The 15,409-nt window shown below is 45.1% G+C and overlaps 1 protein-coding gene across 5 annotated transcripts in view; it reads left to right on the forward strand.

Annotated features, from left to right (window-relative positions):
• The window catches only part of Myo16 (myosin XVI), a 470,083-nt gene that overhangs the window by 137,017 nt on the left and 317,657 nt on the right, over window positions 1-15,409 (forward strand). For all 5 annotated transcript variants that reach the window (XM_063247024.1, XM_063247026.1, XM_063247023.1 and 2 more), the window contains exons 3-4: window positions 7,342-7,412; window positions 13,550-13,693. In XM_063247024.1, coding sequence (XP_063103094.1) covers window positions 7,342-7,412; window positions 13,550-13,693 — 215 coding nt within the window. The remainder of the gene's footprint in view (window positions 1-7,341; window positions 7,413-13,549; window positions 13,694-15,409) is intronic.

A 15,409-nucleotide genomic window follows, 5' to 3' on the forward strand; every position in this document is an offset into this window, starting at 1 on the left:
AGATCTGGATTCCCTGAATTTTCCCTCCTCAGGAACTGTCCTGGTTTCATCTGTCTGCTTCCAGGATTGTTTATATGTGACCTGAGTAGTAATAAGCGCACTACCCACCCTTCCCTGGAACGTTTGTAGCCAACAGCCAGCAGCAGTGCTTAGCACTGCATCTCCCAGTGTTGTGATGACAGCTGTGACAGTGCAGAAGGCTGGGCACATGTTTGGATCTGTGGGTGTGCTCAGAAGATATTCCAAAGGCTCACCTCTCACCTGCGTGACCTTACAACATGGTGCAGGAAGGAAGTGCAGGCTTGGAAAGCTGTGTACAGCTGCTTCACATGGCAGAGAAGGCTGTGTACATGCACAGGTGTGAGCTGACCACCCCGGGCACTGAGTGGAGAACGCTCTGCCTACGGGAGGTGAGGAGCACAAACGTTAAAGACGTGGCTCCTCAGAAAAAGCGATGGAACCTCAGAAGTCACAGATGAGAGGACAGAGAAAGGAGCAGGAGTGTTTGGAGAACTAGTAGCTGAAAATGTCCTAAAGTTGATGAGAAATATTAATCTGCTCATCTAACAAACTTCCAAACTCCAAGTAGGAGGATCTGAGGCAGAGCCACAACTAGGCCCAGCATAATACAGCTGTTGAAGTCAGAAGACAAAGGATCTTGGACTCATCAGGACAAAAGTGATTCACACAGCCAGTGTCCTCAGTGAAATCCATGCTTGGCTTCTTGTCGCTAAACCTGAAATAGCCAGCAGGGATGACAAATTCAATGAGTGAAAAGAAAAATATGGGCAGTCAGGAATTTGTCTAGAGAAATTATCCTTCCTAGACAGAGAGAAATGATGACACTCTCGATAAGCTGTGAGGGACAGCATTTATGGCCAGCAGATCCACTCTTGATACTCATGGGAGTCTTGCAGGACCAAACGAGCCCCTGCGTGGTCACTTGAAGCCACACAAGATACAAAGGCAGTGGAAAGTTAAATGTCACGTAAACCTCAAAGATGGTACAACACATGATTCTGGTACCTTATTCTCACCCTGCTATAGTTAAAAGGTGCTGAAAGAAAGAAAAGAAAAAAGAAAGAAAGGAAGAAAAAAAGAGTTGAGCTCACAAAGATATGATGTGGGTAAATATAGCAGTGGAGATTTGGAAAGACAAAGAATAAAACAAAGCTTTTGCGTATTATTCGAGTTTGCTGGTATTTATCTGACATAGATCATTATAAGTTAGAATATTAATTGAATCCAGATGAAAACTGTAAGAATAACAATACAGAAAGATAAATGCAAGAGTGTTAAAATGACCTATGTAAGCACCCATTCACACATAAGGAGGCACAAAGGAACAAAATAGACCTAATACATACAGCAGACAGACAGCAGAATGGTAGACATTACTCCTTTATTAGTGATTTATCAGTAAATGTAATTCACCCTCAGAAAGATAGGTTAGCAGACTGGGTAAAAGTCCTGCCTCTGCTCTGCCTATGAAGAGACACCGCTTGATTCAAGATGCCAAGAAGGTGCAGGTCAGAGGTGGAGGAGGCAGCCCTGCTGAGAGTGAGCGAAGGGAAGCTGGTGTAGGTGACACAGAATAGCAAGTGCACTTTCCCTACTCACTTTGGAAGAAAATAGGGCCATGTGACAGAGACACCGTGACTGTTTCCTCCCCCAGGCACACAGGTTGTAACATGCTTAGCCACAGAGTTCCACAAAACACAAAACGAAACTGACAGAACTGAAGGGAGAGGGAGAGCAGCCAGCAGTGCTCAGTGCTTGACTGCCTCCTCCAGCACTGGCCACAGCACAAGTCCAGCCAAGAGCCCCAGCAGGCAGATGCTATCCGGCGCCATGTCCAGCAAAGCAAAGCACCTGTTCTTATGAGCATGTGAAGGATTCCCAGAGATAAGTCACATACTAGGGTGCAAAACAAAGACCAAGACATTTTCTTTTGTTTCCAAGAACACGTTTGCCAAGCGCAGTGTTTCCATCCCCACTGTGGAGTTGGCTCATGGATGTAACACATCTTAATCCCTTTCTTCATTCTCTTTCCCAGTGCATTTGTAAAGGGAAATATTTCACCACTGTCTTTCTAACAACAGAATTAAATTAACCATCTTCACAAGCCTTTAATGGGAGGAATTTTAGAAATTTACAAACACGTGGAAATTAAATCCTGAGCTCAATCGTGCTTTCTCTTTACTCCAGTACTTCAGAATGTGATTGTGTTTGGGGTTTGATGAGATAAGGTCATTAGATTAGCTATATCTGTTGTAACTTTTGGATCTTACTTTCAGATTTTTACACCAACAGACGATACAATATTTACACACATCCCAGTGTTAGTTTCCACTGCAAACCAGCAGGAACAGCGAGGGTGCGATTCCTAAGGGTGGGTAGAAATTCTTAGGTAGGACACAGGGTTGTTGACTTGGTCTCCAAGCAGTGACAGAGATGTCTGAGGGATCACAATTGCTGAGAGTGGGGTGTTGAGAATAAAGAAGAGATTGAAAAACCCCAGACTACGAAGGGGTATCCTCAAAGTCCTCCTGACATTCTGTGGTGTCCTTCAACGTGAGCTCTACTTAGCCAGGAAACCTGCATTTCAGAATCATTGTCTCAAAAATAGGCCTGTGGTGGCACCATAACGTGATTTCGGTGTTCCTGCTTTCTGCGTCCTGGTTTACTGATATATTCAAGAAACAAGGTAAAATTTGTAGGTTTCTTAGAGTACTATCAGTGGTATAAAATTTCTCAGCTGAGACGTCTCTGCTTTGGTGTTTCCATTATCATATCAGAGAAACAATTACACTGGATTGGATTATGGAGAAGTTTTCCAGATAATATGAAGTCACATGGACTCCGACCAGGTTGACCCATCCCTGCCATTTCCCATGTTGGTTTGCCCTTCCTTCTTTCTAGAAAATCTCTCTGGTGGGACTTAGAACTGGTACAGAAGTTAGAACCCACAATTTGTTTGCTGTGTTCTTCTTTGCCTCTTGATTTTAGATGGTACCTTGAGAACCTAAGGGCCACGTCCCGAAGAGAGAGTCGGTGGGTGTGGAGTAAATTCCTGAGCCATCAGAGGTGCCCATCCTCTGACTCAGTCTCCAGAGAATTCAAGGGCTGACTGTCATCAGCACAGGGGCCTGGGCAGTGCCTGGATATCTGCAGCCAGTGCTGCTCGCTGATCTGATGGTGCGGATTGGGCACTGTTAGGGGGTCCAACTACACTGTTGGGGATGGCCCTCAGCAGAGTGTGTTTGATGTCATGTTTTACCCCAGCAGATGAAGATCTTAGAGGCTGCTTCTCTTTCCAGCAATCACAGGCCTTCGCAGCACCCTGCTAGAGTTCCACTGCAGCTTGGTGATGAAGCTGTGCAGAGGTGTAAATGTTGGACAGTTCCGCGGAGCCCTGGTGGTCTTTGTGCTGCCCTGATGGCTGCTTCTCCTGGGCCTCTTCTTCCTTTCCCATAGCAGACCCAGAGTGGTGGGGCTGGCTCACTGTACTGGAGGCTCGCATTCTGTTACTGCATGGTTGCTATGAGCCTGGACCCTCATAGAGAAAATATCTTCATCTACATTCGAGCAGTTTCTCACAGAATCAATAATTTTGAGGCCATGAAAGTGGCTCTTGATTCCTGCTGACTTTCCTCTGCCTCTGTACTGGTGCTGGTTTGAGGCCACTGTCCCTGGAGCTGGAGGCAGGACGGGCACCTGTGGTCCCGGGACTGTGACACATTTATGTGTCTTTTCAGTAAGAGGAAATGGAAAATGGGAGGTGGAAAGAGAAGTGAAGTCAGGTTTGCAAAATGTTTAGCAGATCATTAGACTCCTACTTCCTTAAAATGGTGTCTGATGTGTGTTTCTGCTGTTTGTTGTACCCCTCAACGTTCAGAAGTTTAAGTTCTAAGCTAATTCTTAAGTAAGTGGCGCTTTCTTTTTAACAGCCAGGGACTTTACAATGTTCTGTGCTTGATCCTTAGCAGAGTCATAGATTTAGTCCACATTCTTTATTTTACTGATAGTTGATGTTGTCTAATTCTTGAGTCTTCAGTCATGGAAAAGAAAGCAAAATAGCCGGCTTTGGGTCTGTGGTTGTAAATAGTTAAGTATGAGTGTGTAAGTCAGCTTCTTTGGAAAAAGCCCCCCCCCCTTTTTTTTAGCTTTTTGCTTGTTTTTAAAAATTTTTATTAGTAGTACATGTTTCCATGCCTTTTGGTGAGTTAGTGCATGTACATAACATCTTAATTTTTTAAACTTTCCCTTCCCTTTCTTCCATTCTCGCTCTATTTCCTGGTCCTCTTTCCACTTGCAAAAGATCTGCCTTCCTGTGTCTTATTCTCTGTCTTTTGTTTTGCTCTTTATTTACACATTGGGCTTCCCATGACAAGGAAACCATGTGATGTCTGTGCTTGTGTGAAGAGTCCTCCTAGGGGGAAGACAGAATGTTCCAGTCTCACTCACCCGTGCCCCAGGTTATGCCAGGCTGGATGGGGAAGGTGTGGCTGTGCCCTGTACCTGTGGTAGGAAGGAGGTCCTGGTCCTTCCTGTAGTGGCTGCTCATTCCTCAGATTCCTAGACCATGTCCCTCAGGCACCACGGGCAGCATCCTGTGGTGGCCTGGGCCGTCCTGCCTGGCTCTAAGAGCCAGTGGTTAAAATCTCAAGAATGTTATAAATGACCTGTAAAGCAGTTAAACCATGCTTAAATGAAAAATTAAGTGATACAGACTTACAATGCAGTGGACTATACTGAAAACAAAGGTGATAACATTCACTTCCCTCAAGCTCAGAGGTTCCTTCCCTGACCCTAACCCTTTCTGTCATGCTCCTCTTTGGTGAACTGCACTCTCAGCCTTCTTGTTAATATTGCTAGATTCTCACTGCTTATATTTTACATTTAAACTCAACATTTAATACTCACAAGGGTTTGAGAAAATCTCAAACAAATCTTCAAATGTGAATTCAGTATGTTACTAAGGGTTTTTATCACTTAATCTTTCTAATAGAACTGGTGTTGTAATCTCAACCAAGCGTGATAAACAACATTCCACAGCATGGCCTGTGTGTTCCTCAGTTGTCACCGTGTGATTGAAAGCTGACGCATTGAGTGCATGCCTTTTCTGGGGCTCACAAGCATCTGTCTAACGCAAACCAAAACCTAAGGATCCCTGGTCCCCATCATGTGTAAGTCACTGCCTGCATCCACTGTGGACTCCTCATCAATGTCCAGTAGCATCTCATTAATATTCTAATGCAAGGCAGTCTCTCTCTCGCACCAGATCTGTCCTGAGAGCACCCTGGTCCACTGCAGAGCACCATAGAGATGTTAGTTCAAGATAGTTAAGTTTGTTTGCTGAAAGAAACCCTGCAGGAGAATTCCCATCTTTGGAAACCATTGACAAACATGCACTGAGCACCCTGCTGCCTTAGATGGGAATTTCAATCTTCCCGAGCCCAGCACATGAAGGAAGAGGAGGTGTAGTCCCAGCTTGGGTGTATGCGGAGTGAGGCAGAGAGTAGGCATGCAAGGGCATCTCCTCACTCCGCAGCAGCAGGAGCACCCTCAGATCTTGTGCAGGTGCAGGGCGTGTCTGGGGAGGGAAAGCGGAAGTTAAAGACGACCAAGATGCATCTGCATATACCAGCATACGTGGATGAATATATTCATTATGTATCACAAACACATACTAATTAAAAATATTTTAAAAATAAAATCAATGAAACACAAGGGAGGTAAGGCCCGGGATCTCCTTGTCTGTCCCCATAATGAGCGGGGAGGTAACCCCATGATCTTGTGACTACACCGTGGGATGGGAGATGACAGTCCATCCTGCAAGGGTGTCATTGACCTCTTTCAGAAGTTTTCTACACACACATTAAGTCCTGGTCATGAGAACAAATCTGCAGCTGAAGAAAGAGCATGGTGGGAGAAAGCCACTTGGTGAAGAGCAGGAATGGGCCCCGGGGTTCAAGAGCTTCTTTCTAGGTGGGGACTGGGCAACAGGCTGTGTGATCAGAGAGGCCAGGACAAGCTTTCTCTGGGTCAGTGAGTAGGATACATTGTGGGAAAGACTGGATGAAGTACGCTATGATTTGGGAAAGACTCCAGGGAGAGCGCTCTGGTCTGGGCTGGGTGGCAGCTGCTTGGCAGGCAGGTGACCTCAGAGCATTGGTCCGCAGAGCATTGAAGAGACTTGCTGTGCTGGAGGGGAGCTGGGTGCAGCCATGCCAGCGAGGATCCACTGCCTTCATGAACATTTGTTCAGAATCAGGAAAGATGGTGAGAAACCAGTCCCTAGAAGGTTGAAAGAATTGGGAAGAATAGAAAAGTTGCCTTCAGAGAACATTTCAGGCCTTCGGGAGATGTAATGGACATACAATGTGCTTCAGTGTGGGTTGATTTGAGTCTGAGCGTTGTGTGTGGTTTATTGTAATGAAGTACAAGGGTAATGTTACTGTCATTATGCTTTTTGGAAAACGCATAAGCAGCACTTTATGGAGGCCACAGTTGTGCCATTAACAACGGAAGCCTGCGGAATGCCTTGGGACCCTGAGGGACCTTTCTTCAGGGCAGAAAATGTGGTTACCCAGCCCCGCTCTTAATGCAAGTGGCAGTCTCTGTGCTAATGATTTCCCCTTAGCTGTTCACATGAAAACCCAGGACACCTTTCAGTGGAGAGCTGATCCTGTTGATCTATGTGACATTCCTGTTTGGAAATGTGTGCATTTGCCCCACCATGCTTTGCGAGAATGGTCAAATCCTTTCCAAGGGCTGATGACACAAATGGAAGTTTAATGCACAAAATGTCAACTTTATTGTTTTAAGCCAATGAGGGCCTAATGAATTTGAAAAACAGAAGTTCAGCAACCTAATGCCCACAGAAGCTGGGTCCAGTCATTTGTCCTTATTCATTTATTTATGTTTGGTCTGCACAAGATGTATCAGCTTGACATTTCAAAATGAAAACTGTAAAGCTATGTTCTATTTCCTCATTCATGTGCACGGATGTACCAGGTAATTATATTGTAAACCAAGGAATATGTTTGAACCTGAAGGAAAATGCTATGCCTTGTAGATGCATGGACTTGGATTGGAAGGTGATGAATCCTTTTACTCAGCCTCCCATGGTTGTTGGTGTTTTTTTTTTTTTTTTTTTTTTTTTAATCAGTCCTGGGGATCGAACTCACGACTGCCTGCTTGCAAGGCAGGCGCTTATGCCGCTGAGCTAAATCTCTAGCCCCAGTTGTTAGTGTTTTAAGAATTAATGCAGTGGTTTGAGTGTGGAAAGACCTGCTCCAAGTGCATTATTTTCTCTCTCTGCCTCTGGTTTTTCAGTGCTCCGGCTCCTGCAGGAGGGCGCTGATCCGCACGCTCTGGTGTCCTCTGGAGGGTCCTTACTCCACCTGGTAAGCACTGTGGTGATTGATGGGGACCAGTGGTGTCACCTGGGGAAGGGGTATAAATGAAGGGCTCAAAACTCAGTCACAGAGCATACCTGCCACAGATGACGGTGATTCTAATCAGCAGGCAGAGACAGTGAGCCACCCTTATGGTCCACTCTGCAGCAGAGTTTGGAAATAATCTCTAACAAATGGCCTCGGAGCCGCTTTGCAAGCAAATGCTTTTGAAGTTGAACAGCAATCAGGGATAAGTTTGATAGCCTGGCATCCCTTCCCCGCAGGGGTCAGGCACTGCCTTGCTCCCCTTACTCTTTACTGCTTCATGGAAGTGTGACTAAAAATGACTTCCTGTTCTTTTGGCAGTGAAGCAAGCATGGATTAAGTAAACTGAAAATGCAAGTGCATAAATAAAGAAGTTATTTTTAGGAGGCCTATGTGTATGACACTTGCAGGGTTAGTGACACATTAAATGAAAGAAGTTAGGAATTACTGGACTTGACTTGGTTAGGAACCTGGCACATGTATTAAGTTAATTTTGGAAAATAACAAAATAGAATTAGAAAAACTCAAGTTTAACATGTTCTACCGAGATAAAACGCGCTGCTGTATTTCTTCTCACTGTGACGAGCTGTGACTGAGCGATGCATGCAAGTGGGAGTTGCTTCGTGCGTTCAGCTTTGCTGCAGCCTGGAATCGTGGCGGGTGAGGGCTGTCACAATGCTGACACTTGACTCCCAGCCTGCCCGCCCGCCTCCACCTCCAAGATCCTGACTTCGCTTTCCTGGGGTGAAGGTTGGCAGTGGGAGTTTTGAGGTTTCTCATTTATAGCCACCAGGGGAAAAATTGCATAAAAGAGAAGCAGGCGCCTAGAGAAAGCTTTGGGACTCTGGACCACAAGGCATGATGTGACACAGTCAGCAGGACAAAGTGACAGGGAATATTGATAGGAGATGCTCTGTGGGAGCTGAAGGGAGACAGTGAGACCTAGGGAGGTCGCTGGAGGAGGAGTGTGAGCTCGGTGCTTCTGTCTCCTTTCCCTGGGGTAACTGAGTAAATAGAAACAAGTGGAAAATTGCAGGTTGCTAAAGAGACCCAATTGCAGGGTTTGCAAATGCCTTGGGTGCTGAGGAGGGCAATTTAGCAGTCTTGGATGTTGCCAGGAGTGGCCGTGCAGTGCAGCCCACCTTGTGGGGACTATGTCGGGGGCCGGTGCCACATCACACCAAGCCCTAATTACACGTTCTCCCCCTCAGTTGGTGTCATCAGTGGAAGGCAGCATATGTGTGCGTGGGGTTGCAGAAAAGGCTGCTGAAAATGTTAAGATCTCCTAGAGCTGTTTGTTTAGCTCAGTTATTATTCATGGGGTGCCATGTTCTCAGTGCAGGTTTCTGTAAGATTGTTTTTCCTAGAAGTGCAAGGGAAATGTTTTCTTTCCAAAAACTTTTTTTTTTAATGCTGGGAATTTAAATTCATGCAAGATTTAAAAATTGATATTTGCGGAAACAGGTCTTAGCATTTTGGGTCATGTGACATTTTAATCTCCTTTCAAATGCGTTTTCTTCAAAAACATTGGACTGAGTTTATTTACTTACTACTTGTTAAGTAAGTCTACATCAAATCATGTGACAGGTATCAAGTTCTGTGTAATAGACCAGAGGGGAAGATGGTGTACAGTAACACTGTGCACCTGTGGAGCCGAATCTCAGGGACAGTGAAGAGGAAACCTCAGATCTTAGCATTGGTGAGACGTGGTCTTTATTGCGTAGGCTTTTCTGAGAGGTCCAGGGTTTTGCGGTACTGCACTCAGCCAGTGTGTAATCATTAAGGAGCTCCCAGGGGCAGTGGATGGCTGCCAGCATGCAGAGCCCTGTAGCTCCACACAGAGACAAGTTCAAGCCACAGACAAGCTAAAGTGAAGTGCTTTACAAGTAGGGACTGTTTTCTTTTACTGTGTGAGTTTTAGTTCTAACGTGAGGATAGGCATTTTAGCAGTAGAATTCTTGTAGCTGCTTAAGATATTGAGCTACAGTAGATATTAAAATGCCCATGACATGTTGGTACATGACCAAGAAAACCGAAGAAAGAAAAGTACACATCATGCAATGAGATAGATGATAAAGACAGACAGACAGGCACATGGGAAATACTAAGCAAGGAAAATAGCTTAAAGGCAAGAATTTCTGAAAGACGCTCAAGTTGGGAAAAGAAAACGACATCTAAATTTGTGGTGTTTCCTTTTATGTGTTGCTTGGACACTTCAAATGGCAAGCATGTGTGTTTCACGTAATAAAACAAACATACAAAAATAACTAGGACTGTGTCTTAATTACACATTGAGACTGTAAGGGCTTCAGAGTCTTTGTCATTTTTATAAGACTCGGTGAGCTGCTCTCAGGCTTCACTGAATTTCCATGCAGTTAGAGGGGATGGGAGAAGCAGAGGCAGCAGCAGCCAGCCTAGTGCTTTAGCACCTTCAAAACTGAGAACGTCAAGTGTGCTTTGCTTTGCTGTTCTAGAAAAAAAGAGGCCAAAACTGCAAAGGTGAGCTCCAGCAAGGAGACCATTCACAGCAGAGGACGGGGCCCCTCCAAGGGTGGCTCCCATGGGCTTCCAGGTGGCTCCGGGGGGCTAGAATGTGGAAGGCCAGTGTGAAGCAGCAGGACAGGGAAGGAGCACAGCACTGAGAGTGGTGCTGTCACTGAGACAGGCAGGTGGTAGCAGGTGGTGCCAGCAGAATGCTCAACCAGGAAGAGAATGGTGTGCACGGTGACAAGGGCACTCCACACATTTCCCAAGGCTGTGACTGTAGGGTCCATACTTTGGGGTTTGTGTTTTACAGTCCCTTGGTCTGTGAGAACCACAGCATCCATAGCCATACAGTCCAGATCATGATGTCTCCCAATGAAAGGCAGATGAGAACTGCAGTGGGGCTCCATCTTTATCGTGAGCACCTGACTGGGTGACTTGGGAACAAAACAAGAGCAGACCGAATGCTCTGGGTGCTACCGAAAAGTGAAGGGGCTGAGCATCTTTGAGCAAAGATGCTAACAGGAACCGATTCATCCAACGACGAGTGATTTCAAAGGTCCTTGTGGAGTTCCCAGCCAGATGGGTTTCTTTGGCTTGTTTTGCTTTGATTTTATTTTATTTTTGTATCTGCAACAAGGAAACCCTATTTGCTTCAAACCAGAACTCTCTTTTAACAAGGTGAAGGTAGATAAGCAAGGCACTTTGCATAGACTTCTTGCAGAATTCTGTCCTCTTGCCTGGAAATGTGGAGCAGGCAAGTTTGGAAAGAATGGTGCAGGGTGTAGTCTAGGAGAGCTGGACCTCTGCACCTGGAAGGTTCTCCCATGTCAGCCAGCAGCTCACCCACTAGGTGGTCAGCCCTTCCACAGCGCCAGGAACTTGGCAGACCCTCCAAAGATGCAGGACCACCTGTAATCCCACAAATGCTGTTTCCGCTGGTTCTCCTCCTGGTGTCTCCTGCTGGTCAGTGCTCTCTGAACTCCCCTGCCTCTGCTCCCTGCTCCCATTCACTGGTTCCCCACACACCCTTGAATGAAAGTACGGATTCAGAGGTGACACCTGGTTCTGTAACCAACTAACATAGATTCTTAGCTGCACACAAGATGGAAATCAGAACTGGGTTGGTTCTCAAGGCTGCTGACAATCATTACTGTTGACCTATCCTCTTTTCCAGAAATGATCCAGATACATTTATGCATGCGTGGCTTCCCCTTGGCGCCTCGCTGTTCGGTGTTGTACACACACTAACAGAACCCACACATTGTCCCACTCATGATCTGTAGATTTCAACATGCAGGTCTTTGTGTGTTTTTGCAGGGGTGAGGTGTGATCGAAATGTACCATGAATGCTTAGAAAGACACTTTTTACAGTGGAAGACATGTTGCTATGCAGCCTACTCAAAATCTCCCTCTGCTTCCAAGCGCTCATTGCCTTGTCCTTGCTGCTTTCAGAAGCAATTCTGGAAGTGACTTTCTTGAGTGTCTTCAGTCGCTCTGTCCTGGCTGCCTTGGTGTCCTGAGTTGATTTGCAATGTTTCCCTTTCATGTTGGTTTTGACTCTGAGGGAGAAGAAGTCCCCTGGTGCCAGATCCAGCAACTGAAGTGTCTGAGGACGCAGAGCCCTGTTTGCCCTTCCGTTGGTTGCCACTGTGTCTTTTAATCACACCTGATAAAGACACTCAAGAAAGTGGACTCCAGAACTGCTGGAAGAAAAGACAGGACAGTGGGTGAATGGGATAAGGGTATTTGAGGTGAGGGGAGGACTTGGGGGGGCAGTTATTGGCAATGTGTATTTGCTTATAATTTTAAGGAATGTAAACACTCATTATATGTTTTTTTTTTTCACCCCATACAGTCTTAAATATTCCAGGTTTTGATGCCATTTTAATTAAAAATGTAGTTACCGGAAGTTTGCTGCTAGCACATCTGATTCCTCTCTGGTTAGATTGAAATCCATCACTTGCATTTTGTTTACCCCTCGCGTTTGTTCCCCGTCCTCTTTTGTGCCTTCTCTGGGTTTTATTTGTGACTTCTCTCTTCGATAGGGTTCTGTGGTGCACTTGTTATCTGAGTGCTTGCCTTGTGTTTTAGGAGGCCCCTTTGACTGAACCCCTCTAGGCTTCACGGTATTCTGCCCCTTTGAATGCAGGGTAAGACATTATTGATGGTATTGTGTTTCCATCTCTCCCTGTGCATATATTTTATGTCTACATACTGGATAAACCCCTTTTTCCATCTTTACTAATTTAAGCACTAAACTGTATGTTTTCTGTCTTCGTTGTTTTGTGTAATTTATATTACACCTTCCACTCCACAAATCTCATCTCTGTAATATCTAGGGTGTTCTGGCCACATCCAAGAGCATAATTTCATCCCTCATCTCCAGACTATTAGGTCTTTTTACTATGTCTCATATATCTCCTTAGCACTGTTAATAATTCCCCAGCTTTGTGACCATATGGAGTATAGTTATAATACTGATTGTGATGCCCTAATTTGTAGTTCTAACAGCTGCTCCACCTCTGGGGTGCCTCTCATGGGACGTGTTTTCTTCGTAATGTGGGTACTGTTTTACTGCTTTCTGCATTTACAGTCATTTTTGTTAGATTTTAGACAGGTGAGAATTTGACTTATTGAGCATTGAAGATGTTCACATCTGTGTAATATTCTTGAGCCCTGTTTGGGGTTGTTGCTTGCAATGGATCTGATATTTTCAGGACTTAGATATCTGTGAGGCAGGAATAGAGCGGCACTTGCTCGGGATCGAATCTCTACTCTCATCTGGGGAGTAGTTCCCTGGGGACCACATAGTACCCATTAAAATTTGAAGATGGCAGCAGGAGAACATTATCACAGTGCAGGAGGATTTTAAACACTGCTCTCTGGGTTGTATACCCTGGAAGCCAGTCCTGACCTGGACACACAGTATTTATCTGACGTTTGAAGTAAACAAAGGAAGGCCTGCATGGTTAGATCAAGTGGATTGTGGAAAATCTATGAATTACAATATCACAAGATCCTTAGACTTATGCTAAATGGTAGTTTAATTCCAGCGTAGCTTTTGTAACGTGGCCTGCTGGGAGGTGACCTGAAGTCTCGTGAACGTGTGCCTCTCGGGAGGATGGGAAGAGATGAGGTCTGAGTGACTCCCCAGAAGCTTCTCTGCTTGGAGTCCAGAAAATGGTTAAGTTTCCTTCTTTTTGGTAATGGCAAACTGTCCATGTTGTGAAGCAGAAACATAATGTGATCAGGTCTGTGTTTTGGAAAATAATTAATTATAAGTGACCAGAGATTTTCTAGGAATCACTGTAAATGTTTGGAGATTTTCTGTCTAGCGGTGGAAGGAACTTCGGCAGTAAATCCCTGATACCGCCCTTACTTTTTCCTGTAAGCCCCTCTGTGCACTGGCCTGGTTTCCTGTCAGCACAGGGTCTGGTCCCTTCTCCTTTAGGTTCCTTGGAAAATGTGGATTTTTCTTTCAGTTTAATTTCACCTCTCGTCTTCCAAAGGTGGCACCAAAGGTTTCTGTCTGTGGAAATTTCATAGTTTGTTATGGAAATTCAGAGATTTCATGGTCCATTTTAATTTATTTTTCCATTCTTTCCTTCTTCCAGTGTGCTCGCTATGATAATGCCTTCATTGCCGAGATCCTGATTGACAGAGGGGTCAATGTCAACCACCAGGATGAAGACTTCTGGACACCAATGCACATCGCCTGTGCATGCGACAACCCTGATATTGTGCTGCTGCTGGTGCTGGTGAGTGAATCCGTGGGGCCTCTGCCACCTGCAGATGTGATGTGCGTGAGGGGCTCTGACTAGCCACGTTTCCCAGTGGACAAAACCTCATTTGGGAAACTTCGTTTGTGTGTGTATCACTGCTGGTTCTCCTGGAACCAAGAAAATTAGGGGAAAGTGGTGGTCACACAGTCCTGCACAGCTGTGTAGATGCCGTGATGGGCACCATTCCACTCACTTTCTCTTGGCAATCGTTTACACTGGTACGAGTCTGTGTAACCAAGGGCTTGATGCTTCCATTTTCTGGCTCATTCTCCTTTCCTAAATTATTAGTCAAAAACCATCATCAGCCATGTCTTGGCTTTTTATTGAATCTTCCTTTGTCAGTTTCCCATAGTAAACAAGTGCCCACATTTGTTCGCATGAAAATGAAAACTGAGTACTAAACGCATTGGAGGTTGCTCTGTTTCCTGTTACAGCTCGGAGGCTGATGTTGATGTTCACACAACTTTGTGTTTGCATCGAGATCATTTTTCTTGAGTAGTTTATCTCTTAAAATGGTTTTAAGAAATTGTGAAAAATTTTTATACTAAATACAGAATTATAAGAATGATTTAGGAGTTTTATTCCCTTTATTAATAAAAGTCATCTAGTTGCTTGATAATTTCCTATTGTTTGCTTGGCTTTTCACAAACATTATTTCAGATAAATGCTCAAGACTTTGCACAGTAGCAGAGTTTGCTTGGATGCATTGGGCAGCCAGTCCCAGGCCACAGAACAAGCCCTGGATTTGCACAAAGTTCACCACCCAGAGTACCCTCTTTCCTCTCTGAGCCTTGCTGTGTGTGTTTGCTCTCTGAATCTGCTGTTACATGTTCCCACCTGGGCAGTGACTGAGCAAAAGTGAACTCTTTGCCCTCTGCACCTAGAAGTTGATAGTCTGACATCAAGACCACTGAGCCCTAGCAGCACCTATGTGCCCACCAACAGACAACGGAATAAAGAAAATGTACATGTACCTAATGGAATACTGCTCAGCCATGAAGGGTGACAAATTCAATACAAATAGGAAAGTGGATGCTTGATGAGATAAATCAGGCACACATGCTTACTTACTGTGTAGTCACTCTCGTACCAGGAAGGCAAAATGCAAACAGTGCAAAAAATGATGCATAGGAGATGAGGGAGCAGCTCTCTTGCAAGTGGGCAGGGGTCCAGGAGACCCAGGGGAAAAGGAAATACATAGAATGGGGAGAAGCTGTGGACGGGAACCTGGCACACCCAGTGAATTAAATATAATATGTCGTAAACATGAAATGAGATTAATAATCTCAACAGGGATAAAAGTGAGGCAAGGGGATTTGAAGAGGAAGAAGGAAGGGCCAAGTGCAAAGGGATTACAAAAGTAACATGTGTTATGTGTGTGCACCCATGCCCAAGACAAAGGTGAATTGCGTGTACTAAAATACAGATGGGGCGGGGCTGTGGTCTCTCCAGGCTCAGGAGGAGCCCTTCTGTGGCCTGCCTTCATGTCCCTTTGCTCATTTGTCACCCCAATCTTGGCCTCCATCATCACATGACCTTTTTCTGTGTCTCCACGGCCAACCTCCCTCTCCTTCTATTTTTCTAAAGATACCAGACATGAGTCAGGACTCAGCCTGAGTGTTATGACTTCATCTTCACTTGAGCGCATCTGTCCATTATTACTCAGCTTTCCCATCACTAGGACACAGGTCC

Source organism: Cavia porcellus, unplaced genomic scaffold, assembly GCF_034190915.1.
Source record: "Cavia porcellus strain 051 isolate PalLab524CR breed Dunkin Hartley unplaced genomic scaffold, mCavPor4.1 scaffold_4, whole genome shotgun sequence".
NCBI classification, from domain to species: Eukaryota; Metazoa; Chordata; class Mammalia; order Rodentia; family Caviidae; genus Cavia; species Cavia porcellus.